Raw genomic sequence first — 21,910 nt, forward strand, 5'->3', positions numbered from 1 at the left:
ATTCCCTGACTGGTCCCCATTCTTCCCCACTGTCCCATTCCACTGCCGTCTGCACCTGCTGCCGGCGAACCACAATTGTTTAAGAATCTTTGGCACATCCACCTGTTGATTGTCCTAATGGGGCATTACAGTTGTAGCATTTTTCCTTGGACACTGAAAATATTGTAATAGCTGGTCTAAGAACTACAAGTAGAGGACAGTAATTTTAAATCTTGCTAAAGTATGTTGGTCATTTGGTACGTCTATGTGTTCTATGTATTGTGTTAATACTTGGATATTTTCACAAGCCTGGTGAGTTGTTTGAAGTGAGTACGATCTTTATAAGGTCAGTCATGGATGCCTGAGTTAAATTAATAGATTAACAGTGTTGGAAGGGACTTGTAGGTCTTCTAGTCTAATCCCTCGCTCAAGCAGGAGACCCTACATCATTTCTGATGGTAGTCATCTCAAAAGTTTCCAGTGATGAAGCTCCCATAACTTCTGAAGGCAAGCTGTTCCACTGGTTGGTTGATCTGTCAGCAAACTTCTCCTTATTTCTAGACTGAATCTCTCGTTCTTTTTTGCCCTTTTTCTAGAGTCTCAACATCTTTTTTATAGTGTGGTGACCAAAAAAGGATGCAGTATTCTCGATGTGGTCTTACTAAGGCTTTATACATTGTTTCCAAACTGAATCTACAAGTAGCAGCCCGATTTGATAAAAATCAAAATTACTAAAGATGACTGCCTACAGTCCATATACCTCAGTTCTAGTTTAAGTGAAGTAGGTAGTTTGTTATACACCCCAAATATAATACCACAGATCACATAGCTCAGGGTGGTAACAATCTGGACTTGTGTTTTAACAAGGCACATGTAAGCTTGCAAAAGGTTCAGGATGAAACCTGCTTGCTCCATTTCTAGTCCTTTTCAGATGAACAGCTCCAGTTTGTTCCACAAATGTTTCTGAACTATCTTTGAAGTCCATTCCCTATAATCTTTTACAACCTATCAAGCCTGGATGGCAGCAGCTAAATACTGAAGTGACAGGTTTGTTACAGGGTTGTTGCTTAAATTGTTCCAACAATAATTCAAAAGCTACTGAAACAAAAATATTGTGATTATTAAATGGTACCAATAAGTGAGAATAGTATATCAAACATAGTAAGCTTTAGGAAGGCATACTGAAATTTAGCATAGATTAGTTATCTACTGGACCAGAGTATTATATTTGAAAAAGAACAGAAACGCATCCAGCACATTGCCCATCACTTAAACACTCTATTTTCTCAGAGATATTCAATATAAATAATTAGCTTAAGATGTTTCACCAGATAGGTATGTATTATGGTTAATTAAAATTAGACAGTGAAGAAAACAGCAAAGCATTAAAATTGTACGTTTTTAAAAAAAATAATGTAGTCACTTCCGGTGGAAGTGGGCAGAATACTTTTGTATTCTCTTCGTATGTTGTATGATAAATAAAAAAACCATTAAAAATAATATAACATACATGAAAATTTTTATTGAGCCATGAATATGTAAAAGGAAATTAATGTAAATGTTTAGTGTCTCTTTGAACAGAAGACAAAATCCTAAATGTATCTTTGCAAACAAACTTTATTTTTTAATAAAGCTACATAGGCTGAGAGATATAAGATCACATATACTTTTATCAGAAAATATGAAATAACTGCATTTAACATTTTGTTGGGTATCAAAGTCAGCAGTGTTGTTAATTAATTTTATCTAAATATTTTTATTTCTTACCCTGGGAAAAATTAACACAATTTATATTATTGCTTTATGACAGTGGGCAAAAGATTTAATTTACTTTGTTCTAAAATACATATATTTTAATTTGATATAAACCTAAAAGCTTTCTCCAGAACTACCTCAACATTTCATCATATTCCTAACATGGAATGGATTTTTTGGGTACATCACATCATGTCCATAACTCTGAAATTTAAAAAAACAACAACCATTGGGCTTGTAACTTGGTTTATAAAACAAAGATCAACAGAAGTCAAGAAATGGTCCCAGCAAAGCTGCCCCACTCATGTAACCACTTGAAAATCAGGCTTCAGCCCATCTAGAGCCTTCACCACCTTGTCTGCTTTAGAAGTCCAAAAAGTGTCATACAAGCTGCAAAAAAGAATTTAATTCAGATTATTAATATTATAGATTTCAGATGGGAATTCAATACTAGAACTACACTAGAAATATCAGACAAGCATAAAATCACTCGAAGTTGATAATCACATCTCTATCTTTAATAATACAATAAAACACATAATATCTCATTTCTTCCTGTGAGGCTACTTCTGGTTACCCCAAAGGCAGGCATTCAACTAACACTCTTTCTAACACGGATTCAATCAACCAGAACCATGTTTCTAAAAAATATACATTTGAGGGCGAATTACCATATTTTTTTAATTTTTACTATTTTTTAGACGTGCATTAGCTTTAGAGGAGGAAAACAATAAAAAAAAAAATCTGCCTCTGGGGCCTGTTTGCTGCTGATTGCTGTGAACAAGTGGTGGTGATCCCCGCCTAGAACAGCTGATCGCCACAGCACCAACTCCCCTCCCCCCCCCACTGCAATATTTGCTCTATAAGACACACAGACATTTCCACCCACATTTTTTTTGTGGGGGGGGAGTGCCTTTTATAGTTCGAAAAATACAGTACGTTGAAGGAACATCAAGAGCATTTGAAGAATTCTGAATGACTTTGAGCAAGGCTACTCAAGAAAAACATGCCCAACTCTGTCAATCGATTAGGCACTCAATGAAATGTTTTTGAAATATTTAAAATGGTTATTGATCATCCTGGAAATAATTACAGACTGGCTGCAAAGGCATTTGGCAGAGAGCTCTATCAAAACTGTATGCGGTTTTTAATCGGAACACAATTATAGACTGCATTCTTTCCCATTTTTAAAAAATCTCTCTTAAATGACCCTTTTTTCATCATTCTTACATGCTAACCAAGAGATACTTACATTAGATATTTCAGGTTACAGTTTGGATTTTTCACTGCTTCACACAACTTCAACACACCCTCATCCCCTATTTGGCTATAGCTCACATCCAGTTCCCGTAGAGAAGGTTTCTCAACTATAAGCTTGGCAAGTGCGTCACAGCAAACCTCTGTAAGACTCGACTGCCCCAGCCTAGGAAGAAATCAAAGTAACATCAAATAATGTTTGCAAGAAAACTGGATCAATGAAAAAAAACCCACACCTTCCATTTGTATAAATACTTAGGAACTGCCCTAACTATGTAGAGCTACCTATAGCCTCTATTTGCAAACAGCAACTGTTCTAACCCTCAAAAATGTTTCATTGATTTCAGGGAACAGTAAGATTTTAGTTTTTTAGGATACTGCCAGAAGTTATATTATTAGTAACATGGTTGTTAAGTGAATTTAGCTTCCCCATTAACTTTGTCAGAAGACTGCAAAAGGGGATTGACCCCAGGAAACTGCAACCGTCATAAATATGAGCCAGTGGCCAAGTGTCTAAATTTTGATCACCTGACCACAGGGATGCTGAAATGGTCGTAAGTGTGAAAAACAGCCATGTCACTTTTTTTCAGTGCCAGTGCAACTTTGAACACTCACTAAATGAACTGTCTTAAGTGGAGGAGTACCTGTAATGTACTCTTCAATAAACCACTGGGGGGAGGGACAGAAGGCCTTGAAAAGCAGATAATATACCTAAATATTGTGGTCAATACCGTTAAATAGACTTCAGTCAGCACAAAATCAATGAAACCATTTGATTTCCCGAAAGGTTTGTTTCATGTATCGGTTTTGTTTTGGTGAAGACAACGGTGATTGGCACACCTATCTTTAGCAACAATCTCTACCCTATATTTGTCTAAACAAGGTTATAATTTTTTTTTAAAGGCATCCAGGTTGGCTAGTGTATCTAAAAAAATAGCAATTAGTATATAAAAAACAGTTGAATATGCTTATATATCAAAAAATACCTGAAATGGAATTACTAAAATACATGATCTGATATCCTGCACCTTCAATGTTAACTGTCCACTCCTCGAAATTGTGGGACTATGATACAGTGTTGAGTCATGGGGACCTGATGAAGATCAGGCATTTAAAATGATACCAAAATCTAATGTCCTGTACTCTTGTTTATCCGTTCAGATTTTGAGTATAAAAATCTTAATGCTTTAGCGTAGGCCAACTTTTCATAGGAAGAGGCCTCCTGGACTAATACACCCAAAGGCTATTCATGTTGATGTTCTTAGGTGAAGAATGTTGGGTGGATGGAAAATATTCACCGCAAACTCCAGGCAAAGGAAAAAAAGGTAGATCGGTGTTTTTCACACCTGGGCAGTTTTAAGATGTATAATTTCAACTCCTGTATAACTTCAACTCCCACAGTCCACACAACTTAGAGTTACCAAGTTTGAAAAACAGAGTTAGAAGAATCCTACATAAAGCAGTATAGAGAAAGGATAAGAGAGGTTTACTCTGTCACTCACCAGAGGGATTCGAGGTTGCAGTTTGGACTACTCACACCTTCACAGATGTCAATCACTCCTGCATCTCCAATGGAGTTGCCACCCAGTTGCAGCTCTTTTAGGACACTATTCACGCTCAAAGCAGCGCTAATACTCTTGCAGCAAGCCTCAGTCAAGCCACAATCTCTTAACCTGTAACAGGCAAATAAGTGTATCTCTTTTGTTCTTTTCTCTGATGCCAAATTATTATTAGCAGCTAGTTTTGTTCCCGCCTATATGGGATAACATGCTGAAGACCCATCAACCCTAGCTCTATTTACCCACACAATTCTCTCCTTCCTTCGGCAGAACTCTCTTTTTCATATCCCGTTGGCCTAGGGCTTCAGTGGTAAAAATTGCAAGTAACAGAAAAGCAAAGATATGCTCAGAAAATTAAGGGAGGTTTTAAAGAGCTTCCTCCTCACAGCAAGGATGTATTTGCTAGGGATGGGTTACCTTACAGATTCTTGGAATCAGAAGCTTGGCAGGAGTGTCATTTAAGCAATCCTTTGAAGCTGCCTTGCCCCTCCATTCTAGGCATATCCTGTTAAGCAGCATTGCTGACTGTAGCAAAAAGAAAACGTGCACTAACCATAGAGATTGGAGTTTTGTTTTTGGATCCTTCAGCCCTTGACATAATAATTCTGCACCTTCATTTTTCACAGGATTTCCCAGCAGGCTCATATCCTTGAGTGTCTCTTTGGTGCCAATGATTGTGGCAAGTTCCTTACAACCAGCAGCGGTGATATTGCATTCCCACAGCCTGAAATAATCACCAAATCATTGCCTTTAGCTTTTTACCAACAGTTAAAATGGGAAACTAATGGTTCTCTCACTTGAAACATTTGTTTACATCTTCATAAATCTGCTCCTTAAACTACACCCCATTCACTTGTAGTAAGTAGTAATACATAAAAAAATATTGAAATAAGCATATGATCCAGAATCAAAATTCTCCCTTGGCCAATGAAAACAGATCAAGACCAAGTCTATTTCTCAACATAATCTGAGTGCCAAAGATTGTGTCTCCACCCCGCCCCCCACCCCCAGCCTTAGTCTTTGATGTGAATGGGACCCTCACTTGATGGCAGCCATCTGATATTACTCCAGAATCAGAGATTATCTTTAACAGAAAAGAACTGGCCATGACTAGGCTAGATGGCCATTTATAGAAACATGGATGAAAACTGGGATTTATGACTCATTTATGGTCAATGTTACATCCCTTTAGAAATATACATTATAGAACACAAAGAATTATTGCAGAAATTGCATGCAGAGTTCTATCCCCCACAGAGAGGAATACCAAAACCACCTGTGTATACAACTTAGATTGTGTACACTTTAAATTTTATGAATTATTCTCAATTGCACTGGGAGAAAAAAAAACATATTGCCAAGACTTATGGTAGCAAACCATAATATTTGAAAAGGTATACTATATTTTTAACATATTAAGAGAATTATATAGGTGTAGTTTTAAATATTAAAAATGCAGTAAATTAATCCCGTTTTCCAATTTGAAATAAAACAGAGAGATTACTAAGCAGATTTCTGTTCTGGATTTGGCTGTAACAACCTAGTTATCCCCGATACATAACAAGCCACTGTAAAAACCTGATTGACTTTTGTTACCAAAGGACATTTCATACAAAATTCTAAGACTGCCAATGCTTAGGGAGCCACTTACCATAGTTTCTCTACTTTGCAATTTGGATTTTGGACACCTTGGCAGAGGATAGCTAGTCCTGTATCACCAATACTATTGTCTCCTATGCATAACTCTGTCAAGGATGGGGTATTACTGAGGAAAGTACTGAGTTCCTTGCAACTAGCACGTGTGATCTCACAGCTCTCTAATCTGCAAAAAAACAAAAAACAATTCCCAAACTGCACTGGATTTCACTAGAAAACAGACAAAAGAATTTTGTTAATTTCAGCAACTCTGCCTACAATAATCACAGGTGTTAGAGATGGGCACCTTGCAGCTGCAGAACACATGGCTTTAAATTTCTAAGGGTGTGCAAAAGAATCATAAGGCCACAAAGAAGGGGGTTTAATCAATGATCAGTGCTATCTACATCCAATTTATGAAACTGGCAAATAGGATTTTAAAACACGAGCCTTTAAAAACATACACATACATGGATACACACAGTAGACAAAAAAATTCTTAAGTACTTTGTTGCAACCAGTCCACACAAAACACAGTCCAGCAAGGTTGCAAGAACAATGGGGTTATTTTAGCAGAACCTATAAATCATCTAACAGGAAAATATATATTTAACCTATTTGGGATTTCTTCCTAATGCACACAGCACATACAAGTTGTAGTTTATAATATAATTGCAAGATAAAGTGCAACAATTTAGCAATAGGGTTTATATGTGAATATACAAGCACAGTTTACATTTGACAATCTGTTTACAATACATGCATGTTCTGATTTGACTTATTGCACTTTTCTAATCTTCAACTTTTAGTGAATTACTTAGAAATATGTGGAATAAAAACTCCTTTTGTTCTGAGTTTGGATAAAACTCTGAAACACTATTTATTTATTTGTAAAATTTATTGGCTGCCCATCTTACCTTAGAGCACGGGTCTTCCATCTTGGCAAGTTTAAGACTTGTGGATTTCAACTCCCAGAATTCCTGAACTAATATGACTGGAGGAGGAATTCTGGGAGTTGAAGTCCACACGTCTCAAAGCTGTCAAGTTTGAAGACCCCTGCCTTAGAGTAACTCTTGTCCGTCCATCTTGCCACAAAGTAATAAATTTGTTTTATTCTGAACTCAGAATAACTGAAATAGCTATTCCAAGCTCAAACTATTTAAAATGTTCAATCTGGTATAATCCATCTTGGGGGGATTACCCTTTAAGGTAGACACCCACTTCTTTAGAAAACTCTCAGCTGTGACATACCCCAAAAGAGAGAACTGCAGACAAATATGAACTGTATCTTACTGTAGGGATTGCAAGTTAGAAGAGCCCTTCACCAAGGCTTGGCAGAGGTTTTTCACTGCATCATCTCCTAGCCTGTTATTACTCAGGTTAAGCATCTGCAGGGACGATTTGACACACAGTACAGAGCAGAGAGCTTCCATGTTTTCCTTTGTGAGGTCACAGAATTGTAGTCTACAAGAGAGAGGACCGAATTAACTTCCAACAGGTAATAGTAAAGACATATATTATAGGTTTGAAGGAAGATGCAGATAATGTACTGTATACATATTATAACCAATGGCAGAGCTTTCCAACCCAATTTTGTTTAGTTTTCTTATTCATTTATTTAATCAACCTCTAGCCAGTCCCCATCATAACATCAACTCTAAGTAGCCAACAAACATAAATAAGATTAAAGCAAGAAAGTAAGTTTATATATCCAGTTTAAAAGTAAAGGTTCCCCTCGCACATACGTGCTAGTTGTTTCTGGCTCTAGGGGGCAGTGCTCATCTCCGTTACAAAGCCGAAGAGCCAGCGCTGTCCGAAGACGTTTGCTTGGTCATGTGGCTGGCATGACTAAATGCCGAAGGCGCATGGAACGCTGTTACCTTCCCACCAAAGTGGTCCCTGTTCTTCTACTTGCATTTTTACATGCTTTCGAACTGCTAGGTTGGCAGAAGCTGGGATAAGTAATGGGAGCTCACTCCGTTATGTGGCGCTAGGGATTCGAATTGCCAACCTTTCTGATCGACAAGCTCAGCATCTTAGCCACTGCGCCCCATATATCCAGTTTACAAACAAGCAAAATATCAACTCATAAAACATTTCTATGCTCTTTAATTAGGGCCTCTGCCGGAATCCTGACAGAAATAACTATTACAATGTCAAAATCCAAGTCAGGAAAATTAATGAAATCAGTTTTACGTAATAAAACAGAGTTCAACAACTGGATTCACAAAGTACCCTGCCAAGGATTTGCTGAAAACTCAGATCATCAAGCCTTTCTGAAAATACAACAGGATTGGGACCAGGCGCATTTGGGGGGAATGTGGTCCCAGAAAGCAGAAATGGCAGAATACACATGTCTCCAATATCCCAACAAGATGGCACTATTTCACTAATGGAAATCTGGAGCATGCAGATTCTGCCAGATCTTATGGATGGGCAGAAACAACCAGAGGAAGGATGTTGTACAGGTATCCGGGCCTCAAAGCCATGAAGCCTGATAGCCAATACAGAGGAGAGGGTTAACATGGCCAAAACAAGGGATGTCCACAATCTACAGTACTTGTACTGCTGCACTATATTCAACCTGTAGTTTCCAAGTGGTTTGCACAGACTCACTTAAATGTTGCAACTGTCAAAATGAAACTAAGTCATAACAGCTACAAGATGTGTTAAGGCATCTCGATTCAGGAAAGGACACAATGGCACACCAGACAATCTGTACAAAGGCCACCCAATCATAAAAGTTTTTTGCTCATCAAGGAAGAATTAAAGAGTCCCCTGCCATGATTATAAAAATCTGAATACAGTCATACAACCCCATCAATAAATAAAATTGGAAAATCCTTGAGATTTCCAAGACAGAAAATTTACTATAAGCAGACGAGGTATTAAGCGATAACACTTAGAAACCAGGGGCCACTGAAAAGTCAATGACCTGATATCCAAAACGAGTACAGTTACAAGGATGAATCAATGTAAGATGCCATGTTCCCCGAGACTCATGTATTCTCTAGCTTAGTCTGGGTGAAAGATGATGACTTTGGGTCCCTCGTTTGATATAATTTCATGACTGATCTCCTCAATCTTAGTACCTCAACCTCAGTACCTTAACCACTATATCATAACTCTCTCCTAATTTTTCCTGGTTTATTCAATCCTGTGCAGGTAAGTCCATACAAGATGGATGAAAAAGAAACTAACGTGAGAAACTTCTAACTAAAACGTTTTGCTGTCTTATATGTACTGAAGGACTTCAAATACTTACTGAAGTGATTCTAGTTGGCAGTTTGGATCCACAAGTCCTTGGCACAACGCTTTTCCACCTGATATGCCCAAATGGTTATCTCCCAGGTGTAGCTCTGTCAGAGATGATTTGCTAACTACAGAACGAAGCTTTTCACAGCAAGCTTTAGTTAAGTTGCAGTTTCGTAACCTGGAATAATAAAACTGTATAAATTACATGAATGCTCAAGAATAGGAGTGGATTGCAAGTATCATCTCACTGAATGCTGTGGTCATGCTGGCTGGAGAGTTAAACAAAAGACATTTTTGAAGGCTACAAATTCCCATTCCTGAGAGTGGCCATGTCAAGAGTGGCGTGAAAGATATTAAGGCAGATTAAACTTCTCCCAATATGACACTTCTTGAGAAATAGCCAAGTTTCTGCACTCCTTAGTCCCACAGCCGAAGACATCACCTCCAAGTCTCATTTATTTCCAGTTAGTCTACGCATTACATCTTTAGAGCCCCTCTGCTCACAGCCCACTCAGTGGGTCAAGGCTCTTGTGGTTCCTAAGGGTCCCCCAGCAGGCATGTAGGTGCCTCGGCTGAGCAGCCTAACCAACCCATTTAGGGAACAAAAGGAGCCCTGGCCCCCATCTTCAGCTCCTTGCAACTCTCCTGAACGTGACTGCACACAGCCAGCTTGAGGGCTTTTCTTGGAAGGAGCTACCCTGGCTGGTCCCCTTCCAAAGTGTGGTTGCCACTTGTCTATGAGTGATCTCTCCCCAGCGCACTCCAGGAACCCCCTCACTCCCCGCTCTGCAGTGCTCCACCATTGCTTCCCATTTTACATTTGGATCAGGGTTCCACTCTAGTGCCCCTCTGTCATCCGTGCCATCCAAAGCTTTTCCCATTCGTCTTCCTGTCTGGATCCAGCTTCAGAGAAAAGGTGCGATAGGCATGGGTACTCCATCCTCCTCCCACCCGCCAAAAAGCAAGTCTCTGGCAGATTCGGGGAAGAAGTTGCAATGGGGATAGGATTGGGGGCGGGGGGGGATTTGGGGCCAACTTGGGAAAACCAGACAAAAGGGGAGGGCAAATCCAGCAGCAGGAGAGCCTCCCTACTGCTGGCAGCTGGAGAGACCACAACAGACTTCCTGGGAGAGCAGCCCACTCACCTCCCTCCCTCAGGCCTCTGGTCTACCTGCACTTTCTCCACTGATCCACCTGACTGGGGGTCAGAGGCATTTCGAGGGGCGGGTTGAAGTGGCTATGGACACCGTAGTGTATATTATCAACAATATTACAGCTATATCACCATAAAGCCAATAACTGCCATGTAAAGGTAGTGCTTCAGATACAGGTAACAAACAGCAGTTTTCTAAATGGTACATTGGTGTGCTGTTCAAACTCTACCTATGTGGTTGCTAAGAGTCAACACTGACTGGGTGACAATAGAACCAATTGAGCACACTATACTAGTTTTCATTTGTCAGCTGAGTCAATGTGTCTGTGACTTCAATAATTACACATTTCACCTGTTTCTGTCAAGTTGCATCTAAACAACAGCCTTCATTCTTTCCAATTAAATACCAATATAATGCTCTTTTTGCTATATGAAATCAATGCTCTTTTAGAAACGTAAGAATTCAAATTTACATATTCTTCTCTTGGTATTATTCAACACAAAAAGAATTTGAGTTCTATAACATATAATAAATTAATGAATAAATATAATAAAAGACTGTCGTGGAAACAAATGAAGTATTCCCAGGAAAAGGAGCATAAAGTGATTATCCTATCAACCCAACTTGAAAAATCCTTTGAATCTAGTTGACTGTAAATCACTTATATTGGCTGTTTTCAGAAAGGTAGTTTAAGCATTTGAAATTATGAAGTTGCTGAATGAAGGGACTCAGAGTCTTCGAAATTTCAGCTCCTGTGGGACCACTGAAGTCATTTGAACAAAAGTCAGGGCCACCTGCATTTACAGCTGCCTTTTGGCCATCCACCAGCCGCCCACACCACCCAGCCCTGCCTGCTGCCACACATCAGTCCTCCACCAGCTGGGGCCTTGTCCACACCACCTTTTGTGTCAATAGCACTGGGAACTCTCTCCCCCTTTGTCCAGGGCCTTCATTTTTTGTGCCAGTCAGGCCTTTCTTTTGTTTCTCCTTTTTGCCCAGTTGCATTGGCGCAAAAGGTGGTTCTGGCCAGGATGTGAGTGGAGAGCCAGGCAGCCCTGGAGGAAAAGAAAGGAGTGCAAAGAAGGCCCTGGCTGGTACAGTAATGACACACAGCGCGATAGGCTTAGTGGTGGCAAGGGAAGGTGGTAGGGAGGTAACCAAACAGACAAGAGATGAGGGGGGAAAGAGGCTATTGGGAGGTTGATGAGGAAGTTGAGGAGGCAGTCCCTTACCTTTCGGACACTCAGGCCTGGGAGGGACCAAGCTGGGAATGGCTTGGATGATTGGGGGAGGGGGGGTCCTTGACTAAGGGCCAGTGGGATTCAGTTAATGGCAGCAATAGGGAGTGCCCAGATTGCTGTCACTAAGTGATAGAGTCACATCACATTACAGGTAGTCCTAGACGTACAACCACAACTGAGCCCAAAATTTATGCTGTTAAGTGAGACATTTCTTAAATGAGTCTTGCCCCATTTAAAGACCTGTATTGCCACAGTTGTTAAGTGAATCATTGTAGTTGTTAAGTTAGTAACATGGTTGCTAAGTAATCTGGTTTCCCCATTGACTTTGCTTGTTAGAAGGCCGCCAAAGGGAATCACATGACCCCAGGACACTGCAACCGTCATAAATATGAATCAGTTGCCAAGCATCTGAATTTTGATCATGTGACTTTGGGGATGCTGCAAAGGTCATAAGTGTGAAAAATGTCATAAGTCATTTTTTTCAGTTCTGTAATTTTGAAAGGTCACTAAATAAACTGTTGTAAGTTGAGGACCACCTGTAATTTTATGACTGCATCACATAGCATCAGAAATTCTGGATGTAGTTGGCCAATAACAGCCAATGATAAATTATATTGAGAATTTATGCCTGGGAGAAATGCTCGCTACTTGTATAGCTAAGTTTGGAAGAGACTAACATGGAAGGCAATAACTCTAGAAATGTTTCCATTTATGGAAAGTATAATCCAAAGCTACTAAAGCCATTAAGAATTTTAGGAATATTTACCAGAGTTTTTGAAGTTTGCAATTGGGGTTTAACAATCCTTTGCATAGGGCATCTACGCCAGCATCTCCCAGCTCATTGTTGCTTAGATTCAGCTCAGTTAGTTCTTGGTTGGTGGTCAGAAGAACAGAAAGATCTTCACAATGGCTAATTCCCAGACCACAGTCATCCAGTCTAAACATTTAGAGGAAAAATGGAGTTAGGCATTAGCTCTAATTTAGTCAGATGAGTTGTCATCTACAGCACACTCCTAGGCTAAGCACACTTTTAAAATGCTTGAATAAAATCTAACAGATGTAGCATAGCATCTATTTCAAATATTTTAAGAACGTCCTGAAGCAACATACTACACTTACATGATCTCTCCACCTCCACCACCACCACTACAAGTTAATACTAAGTGCTTTCAATACAATTTTCTATTATACTGAACAATTTGTCCAAGAGGATCTATAAGCAAATGTATCTAGAAAATATACGAACTGGAGTGTAATGATCCGGGGCATGGCACAAGGGCAATACAGTCAAATCATAAGTAGGAGTCCCTTTATTAGCTCCAACTTTGCCCCCAATGTCCTGGTTACCTTCTGGTCTGGAGAAAAACTGCTCCAGGAACAGCCTTTGGCTGCAGAGGCTAAAGTCCAAAATGTTGTCAACAAAAACTTTAACTATAAGTCCAATCAAGGCAAGATGAGGTAATTAATCTGGCAAGGCAAGAGTAGGAATTCCAGATGTGAAGAAATGGCAGTAAATCAACCCAGTTGGGAGGATGCCAAGAACGCAGGTAACCAAAGTCAACACAAGATAAACTCATGTTTGTTCCCAGAAAACGCCACTCTCAGCTTGCATCTCTTTTAAACTCTCTTCCCAGGTGTGCCTAACGAAGGGAATCAGGGCCCTTTCCTCCCCCATAAACCATACAGCCATGTTGCTCTCTTCTCTATTCTTGCGCACCCCGGATGAAGAGGGGGTGGGCCTGAGTCTTCCCCTGAACTCCTTCCTTGTTCTACCTTTTCCCTGCTCTGCCCAGCCTGACTTTGCCCTTCCCCAGTTTCCTCCACAGCCAACGGAGCCACACTCCCACTCCCTGTCAGCTGTTCACCTTCCTCCTCAGATTCGGACTCTGACAGGGGCAAGACATGGAGTGAGAAAGAGAAACCGTTATATGCAATGTTTTTCAATGCTACTGGCTAGGGAATTCTGGGAATTTTTGAAGTCCACACATTTAAAACTTCCAAGAATGAGAAACATTAGGTATATGGGAAAGCAAAACATTGGAGGGGGAAAAATGATGGGGAAAATACCATTCTTCATGTGAGTGACATTTCAGAAGAATTTTTGTGCTCATCCATTATTAATTTTCCCCAATTCAAATCATGACGAGAAATATTAGAATTGTGAAACAATGCTTTCAAAAAACCCTTTCAATTCACTAAAAATTGTTAACTTACCTAATTGTTTTGTGCTGGTTCATGGATGCAACAAGTTCTTTCCATTTTAATGTATTAAATTCTTGGCATTGCAAATCGAGGTCCATTTCTGAAGTTTTAACTACAGAGATGAGAAAAGAACATCCTTGGGTTAAAAGAATAGTCCACTTGAATGCATGACTGGATGCAAACTAGTGTGTTTTTGGTCTTTTGCAATTACAGCCTTCCTAGTCACTTCAAGGCTGAATTTCTTCATAGGCCTTGCTCAAGAGCTAAATACCTGTCTGAAGTCATTTGGAACTTTAAAAAGACTCCTTGGAACAGGAACTGCTGCAATAATTTTGCAGCACACACAAATTATGAAATGTTACACTCAAGAGGCAGCATAGTTTACCAGAAAAAAGGAGCTACAATCCAGGGGCAGAGCATGTGCATTGCTTACCAAAGGTCATGGTATAATCGTGGTACTTTTAAGTAGAGCTCAAGAATATTCTCGTGAAAAGCCTGGAAAATTGTTGAGTCAGATCTGAGAAAAGCTGCTACCTTTTCGCTGATTTCTGTGATTTGTCAGGGGTTTGGGGGATAATTAAGGGGCAATATTTCACCACAAGCCTCAATACTGCTAAAAATACCCATATTCCCCTTATTTTGGTGATTTCTTGTCTGGTTAGTCATCTTCCTTAGTAGATCCAAGACATTTTCCCACCTCTAGACTAGCAGGACCTAATTAGCTTCTTATATTCCAATGCTGGATTTTGGTTCTAAACCAACACAGTAGCTAGGCCTCTAATATTATTTACAACCTCCCCAAAAGTTACAATTGCAATCAAGTAAACTTCCATTTCTGCAGGAACACAAGCATGAATTACTTACTATAAGTCCTGTGAATTCTAGACACTCACTTGGTATGTAATGTTTTTGCTTACTACATTGAAGTGATTTACAGAGGTCATTCCGATTATTCCCATTGGATAACATTGCTTAGAATGGCATAGATTGAATAACAGTGTTGGAAGCTCTTGAGGTCTTGTAGTCCAACCCCCAAAACCCTACGCAATCGATCAGTTCTAGTATACCTGGCCTAAATATCCATCCTAACTAGCAATCCATTCAACAAATAATCTTACCACATAGAAGTGATATACTAATAGTGAATTCACCATAATTATAACTGCTGAAGGGACGAGGAGCTTTATGCAGTGTGCAAAATTAGTCTGTTCATTCTGAATACATAGAAAGGCTGTCAACCTTCAATTTCTAAGCTTTAAATTCTTAGGGCAACAAAAAGCTATTTCTGGATTTTTTCCCCAGCTGTCAAAATGTGATACATGAAACCTCATGGCCTTCAGGCGGACAGGTCTGTACAGAGGAAACTTTTATTCTCTCTGTTTTGTGTGTATTGGGGGCTTAGAACAGGATTTCTGCATAGTATGGTTTCAGTGCTACTCACTCCCACTTTTCCTGAAAGATAAGCTGTGCTTGGTCCTAATTCCTATGTACCAGTAATTCCTGTTCTTGGGGTTTTCCCCCCATGGAGTTGCATCTACTGACTAAGCATTCGTGCTCAGTATCTCCATCTTTTCTGGACTGCTAAAGCAAATGGAAGCCATGGAGCTTTTAAGCCAATCTTGTAATTTCACCAGTAGCTATAGAAAAAAATAAGTCTCTAAGACTTCTGTGAAAAGGACTCTCCCCATCACTATCTTAAAGCTTAAACAAGGTGGCTGAAAATTGCTCCATACTGCCAGCTTAAAGCCAAAAATATGTATTAGATAAGATCGTCTGTTATTGCTCTGTATGTAATCACTGAGATTTAGCAATGAACAACTCAATTGTGCAACTCAAATCCTTTTTTCCTTTTATTTTTTTAATTCCAAATACTATATAGTTGCTTTGCCAATCACTTTCAGATATGCAAGCCATTATCCCATCTTGAGGGAAGAGAGCATGATTCAAAAATTGCCTTTCGTTATGGGCAAATAAATATTTCATAATATCAAGTAATTCTTGGGAAAATGTATTCTATTTGGGACTCTCTCTGCAGGAAGCAGCCAGACTGATTTTGCTTAGACGTTGAAAATAAGCAGGGTTAGGCCTGGCTAGTTTAAAAAAAAAAATTATAAACAACTCAAGGCAGTGAACATACCTGATTTTCTTTTCTATTTTTCCCACAACAACCACCTGGCAAGTGAATTGACTGAGAGAGATTGGCCCAAAGTTACTCAGCCAGCTTTCTTACCTAAGGCCGGATTAAAAATCACATCTCCTGGTTTCCAGCCTGGTGCCTTAACAACTATACCAAATTGGGATTCCTCCAATTGGGTAATTTAAAAAGATATTCCCAAAGAAAGCAGTCTCAATCTACCTCCACACTGCTTCTAATAAAAGTATGAGGCATAATATCCATTAAGTCCCTGAAGTTCAGTTCAGTAAAAAGGAGACTTACTACCATCACTCTCTATGGCTGCTCAATGTTTAGTCCAAGTAAGCCTTTATCAATGCTGCTGTAACCATAGTTAAGACAATATCCCTTCCAATTGTGTTTTTCTCTGTAATATTCCTGCTGATAATATCAAATCATAACATTTGTTATCCTACAGCTTTTTCAACTCAATGCCATTTAGGTATGCTTACACTGCCTGGAAATTTTTAGCTTGACACATCTATAATTCTGTGGCAGGTTCAGAGAGACTAAATTCTACTCTTTGCCTCATTCTAGTTTCCTTTTGGTTCTTTTGTTATCAGTAGGAAACTGGCATCCAATAAAGCACAGTGCCAGCCTTTAGCCTCATATTTATTTATAAGAATGCTGCTAAACCTTCATAATTCTCACAGGTGTTTTTAGAAAATAAAAATAAAATTAAAATGAAATTTAAATGAAATTACTGAATTTTTTTTATTCAAGAAAGCACCACACCAAACCTAGTGCCCTATAGTTGAATTGGACCATAACTTTCTTATATCTCATTCATTAGTCCTGTTGACCATATGACCAAAGTATTATACAAAATGTAGTGCCAAAACTTCAGTGTGTGTTACCACATGCTCAGAAAAAATCAGATGACCATTAGAGGGCAAAGAGTTAAGATTTTCTATACAATTATTAATCTAATTTACATTCACCTCCATCAGAAAAGACTTAATGGCTTACAGAGATAACCAAACACAATAGTTATACACAGCAACATCTTACAAATACAAGTAAATCCCCAAATTATAAATTAGGGGAAAAAACAGGAGGGAGATTAAATGTGGGGGGTCTTTATTTGTAACCTTAAAAAAGGGAACTTTTTAGCAGAGGACACTCTTCCTCGGGCAACCTCTTCAAACCTAAGGATGTCATGGCTGCCAGTCACTGGATTTGGGCAGACCACAATGGGTCGGGAAGGTAAAAGTGAATTAAATTAAATTCATCTGGCAGCAAAGGTTGCTGGGCTGCAACTGCCTTAACAGGCAGAGGAATCAAAACGGCGTCTCTAACCTGGAATGGCGCCGGGGCTCCTAAAATGAGGAACTTTTAAATAGAACAGATCAAAACGACGAGGCACCGCTTGCGGTCTCTCTTCTCAACTAAAAGTACTGTCTTCAAATTATTATTCAGGGTGGAAGCTCTGAGTCACCGGGAAATGATTCGCTTTCCTCGGGGCTCCGTTTTGTCAAGTCATCTTTTTTGAAGGGAGCAAGAGAGTTGTTGCTTCACTGCAAAACGAGGCGAGTTTTTTTTTCCCCTCCAACGGAACGAAAAGGGCGTGAGCCCAATCACCGATGGCGACGAATGCCAACGAGGGCAGCTTTCGATTGGGGGAGGGAGGGGGAAGCTTCAAATTACCCCAAGTAGTAATTTGGGACCAGGAACGAAAACCAGAAAGTGTCGCGATTTTCTTCCTACGTTGCCAACGTCCGAAGAGTTGCCTTTCACCCCACCCCACCCCACTTTGCTTCTGTCCCCCCCAACCCAAATGGCCTATTTCGCGGGAGTACGTAACCCAACTAACACGAACACCGTTGCCAACCCCACCCATCACACCTGGTTAAGCAGTAGGAACACCCAAGACGCGTCTCTTACCGGGCTGCCGGAGAACGAAAAACAACTAACAGGTCTCTCGCCTTCAGGCCCACCCTCCTACGGTAAAATATCTTCTCTACTTCGGCCACGCCCACTTCTCTCGCATCCAATTGAAAGAGAGAGAAACCGACGTTCATTATTACTCCGCCCCGCCTCCCCACAACCAAGGCGTTTCCCCGTTGCGTTCAGGCTTTAATCACAATCCCGATGAGGCCATAGCGGATTTTCCATATATTTTCCATAGGTTGTTCCTAAGGGAACGTTCAACGACGCCCTTTTCGCAGCAGTGGCGGAGGATAATGTTGCTTTGTTCGAGATTCGTGCAAGCGTTTTATTTCCTCGGGGTAAAAGCCCTTTTGCGAAGTTTCAAAACGGCCCTTTCTCAGCGAGCCCCTCTCACTATCTATTTTGTGGAGAGTAAAAAGCAGACTACAATAAAGGCATAACTAAAATTCAGTTGTAAAATAGGCGTGCAAAAACAAGTACAAAAAGATATAAAAATTAAGGAAGGGCTAATCATAAAGTCTAATGTCAAAAGTCCAATATCTTCAGACATTGTTCCGCAATTTAATAAATCTGAACAAAGGTTCTTCTCAGTACTACTACATGGACATTAACATTACTAGTTCCATGTACTTGCTGCTCTGATAAACTCTTAAGAGCAATTTATTACTTTGAGCCATTACAGTAATGTAAGACTAAATGCCATCTCCTTCTGGTAACTTCAGTGATTATTCATCCCTGTCTTCCTTATCAAATTCCATCTACTTGAAAACTGTCAGATTTAACCTTTTCTGCCAGTTTTTTTCAAGCACTGCCAATAAGTTTTTCCCCAGTGTGTTTTCCAGATGTGAAGGACACAAAATGGATTATCCAAATTATAATCCCATACTACTGGACAGCACATGGTATGGGGAGGGTGTGTGTTCAAGTAGTCCTCAACTTACCACCAGAACTGGTGCGCCAGAATTTCTGGTGCTAAGATGATTAAGTCATTAAGCAAGTGACTGTCTTCTTTTTTAGCCATGGTTAAGCGAATCACTGCAGTGATTAGGTGAGTCGTACTCCCCCCCTTGACTGTCAAAAGTTGGTTGAGAAAGTCATAAATGGAGATCACATGATCCCAGGATACTGCAATTGTTATATATGCTGGCTGCCAAGCACCCAAATTTTGAATGTGTGACCATGGGGATGCTCTGGTAGTTGGTGGTTAAGTCATTTTTACAGTGCTGTTGTAACTGTGAACAGTCACGAAACAAAGGCTGTAAGTCAGGTCTACCTCTATTCAGTTTCTGAAATATGTAATTTTTTTTTTAGAAATTCCCAGTTGTTGAACAGGTTTGTGACCAACAATTGATCCTATCTTCTATCTTAATTTTGTTCCTGGAGCCTGCATGTTGTTCCTCTACTTCCAGTAACCTGAGTACATTTAAGAACTATCATTGAGCTCTAGCATATGCACTGGAAATGACAGTGCATGAAATTCTACACCTTCCAATTCTGGTAACCAGTATCTTTGTGTCTTAACTTCATGATGGTTGGGACTGTGCATTGCACAAGTTATGAGTTCAAACAAGCAAAACCAAAGCTCAACTCACTATTGGGGAAATAGTGGTCCTACAAACTCTTAGGAAACCTAAACCAGCTGGTCTAGGAGGGTAATAAGTAGAAGCTACTTGACTATAACCAGGAAGAAACTGGAATTTCGCATTCATGTAGTGGAAAGAATTATGAAGGATTAACATGGAGGATGCTGAAAGGGGAAAATTTAGGGGTGTCAAACTGGCGCCCACAGGCCAGATGTGTCATCCATAGGCCATGCCTACCCCAGTTCCACAAAGGGAAAAAATGTCATCATGTGACAGCAACATTAGGCGAGTTTGACACCCGTGGTATAGCCTACATGTATTAGTACAAAACCTGCTCTTCTATTCATATTTGAAATGTTCCACAGAAATAGGGCGTAATCAGAATGCTAATAAACTTAAATCAGGTAGTCCTCAACTTATGAGCACAATTGAGCCCAAAATTTATGTTGTTAAGTGAGACATGCTAAGTTTTACAATATTTTTTGCCATAGTTAAGTAAACCACAGCAGTTGATAAGTTAGTAACCCAGTTAAGTGAAATCTGGCTTCCTGATTGACTTTGCTTGTCAGATTACAAAGGTGATCATATGACCTTGGGACATAGCAACAGTCATAAATACGAACCAGTTGTCAAACATCTGAATTTTGATCACATGATCATGGGGATGCTGCAAAGGTAGTAGCTGTGAAAAACTGTCACTTTTTTCAGTGCTGTTGTAACTTTGAACGGTCAATAAATGAAATGTTGTAAGCTGAAGACTACTTATATATACCAGTAGTAATGAAACCAAGAAGAGGTTCTTCTTAACTGTACTCAGGGTAGAGTTAGAATACTGCAGTTACTTGGAAAGTAATCTCCTAAGAGTTCAATGGATTTTCTCCCAGGTGAATAATCAAATATTGCAACTTAAATGTGTTTCTTCAAACTAAAATCCATTTAATATACTGTATAGCCTTATTATGGATTTAGGCAGGGCAATCCATATCTAGGACATTTTGGAAGTCATGGTGAATACCTCAATCTCTGTTGGTTATGCTGGAAATTCAATCTGGAAAACACACCATGCTGTAGAAATTTGAAGTAGACTCAGGTACCTCAAATGATCTCCAAGAATTACTTCCAAGAATTAAAGAAGTTGGGAATAAACAATATCCAATATTTTTCCCCCTCAGCTATGGGGACAACTGATTTTTGCAAACCACCCTGGATATTTCGTTGAAGAACAGTATACAAAAATCGGAGGCAGGAAAAGAGAAGGGAGAATTCTGTTTTGCTTCGATTTTGCTCTAAAGCGATACGGTAGTTAAGCCACAAAGCGGCCTATTTGCTTGCTCAGCGACTCCTCAGTCGCATTCGAGGCCAAGCAAGGCCTGGTCGTGCGATGGCTCCGTGGAACGTGGGCGCTCGCCCATGCCTTCTAGCTGGAGACTAACCGCGCCCTCTCTTGTTCGCCTGGCAGGGCCGAGAGAACGTCTCTCCCACTTACATCCCTCGGGAAAACCCCAGGCACGAAGGCCGCGCCCGGGAGCAAGGGGAAACGCCCGGGCTCCACGCGGTAGAACGAAGCAACTCCGGAGCTTCCCCCAAAGAGCGATCATTATTCCCTTCAAGCAGCCTCGATTTCTTCTTCTTCTTCTCCCTGCCCCCTTTCAATACCCCCTTTTCTTTGCAGAAGGCCGGCTCGGTCAGTTCACCGCAGCCCATTTTCCGCAGTCGATTAATCGTCGCGTCTCCAAACAGACCGCATTTTCCCGGGAGCCCGATTCGCCAGGCCACACTCACCGCCCACGGATTTCGTGGAAAAGGAAGCTGGCGATAAACGTCAGACGACTACTTCCTACTGTCTGGTTTCCGTGCAACCGGCGGTGTTTGGTCTTAAATACGCTTCGGTGCTGTCAAGTTGCGAAAGAAAACCTCACTAAACTTGGAACGAGTCGGGGCCTGCTAATTTAAGGAGTATTTATTGAAAAGGCTCTGACGAAATTTGGGGACCATGTACTCTTTTTTTTTTAATGCATTGAGCTTCCCGAACTTGAATACAGAATTTAATCGAGACACAAATGCGTGTTGGCAATTGCATTGGAAAGGGAGAGACCAAGGGAACTAGAAAGATGACGGCGCTAAAGCTGCTTAATGCATTAAATCTGATACGGAATGCTGTCTGTATAGACCCTAATTCTGAAGCGGCTTTCCTCCCTTCACCTCCGCGAATGCCACTCAAACGCTC

At 40.2% G+C, this 21,910-nt stretch overlaps 1 protein-coding gene across 7 annotated transcripts; it reads right to left on the bottom strand.

Moving 5' to 3' along the window:
- Positions 1-1,578: 1,578 nt before the first annotated feature.
- LOC113440322 (ribonuclease inhibitor-like) lies at positions 1,579-21,607 on the bottom strand. Of its 7 annotated transcripts, none has more exons than XM_026706660.2 (10): positions 21,466-21,607; positions 14,050-14,149; positions 12,602-12,772; positions 9,451-9,618; positions 7,479-7,649; positions 6,202-6,372; positions 5,104-5,274; positions 4,494-4,664; positions 2,987-3,157; positions 1,579-2,124 (listed from the first exon to the last, which is right to left on the bottom strand). In XM_026706660.2, the coding sequence occupies exons 2-10, from the start codon at positions 14,133-14,135 to the stop codon at positions 2,037-2,039; spliced, it is 1,368 nt and encodes a 455-aa protein (XP_026562445.1). In that variant the 5' UTR covers positions 14,136-14,149; positions 21,466-21,607; the 3' UTR covers positions 1,579-2,036. The 7 variants fall into 7 exon arrangements, with proteins under 7 accessions (XP_026562445.1, XP_026562447.1, XP_026562441.1 ...); XM_026706662.2 differs by having other exon boundaries at positions 21,340-21,482; XM_026706656.2 differs by having other exon boundaries at positions 21,170-21,472.
- Between the last annotated feature and the right edge of the window lie 303 nt (positions 21,608-21,910).

Source organism: Pseudonaja textilis, chromosome 1, assembly GCF_049901715.1.
Source record: "Pseudonaja textilis isolate UNSWEBS1 chromosome 1, rPseTex1.2, whole genome shotgun sequence".
Lineage (NCBI taxonomy): Eukaryota > Metazoa > Chordata > Lepidosauria > Squamata > Elapidae > Pseudonaja > Pseudonaja textilis.

Excerpts from the sequence above, each read along its gene's own strand:
- LOC113440322 (XM_026706656.2), bottom strand. The coding sequence starts at position 21,281 with ATGATCGCTCTTTGGGGGAAGCTCCGGAGTTGCTTCGTTCTACCGCGT. Across the intron at positions 7,650-9,450 it reads TGCCAACTAGAATCACTTCA|ACTACAATTCTGTGACCTCA; the intron begins GTAAGTATTTGA and ends TCTCTCTTGTAG. Across the intron at positions 2,125-2,986 it reads TGTAACCTGAAATATCTAAT|CTTGTATGACACTTTTTGGA; the intron begins GTAAGTATCTCT and ends TCTTTTTTGCAG.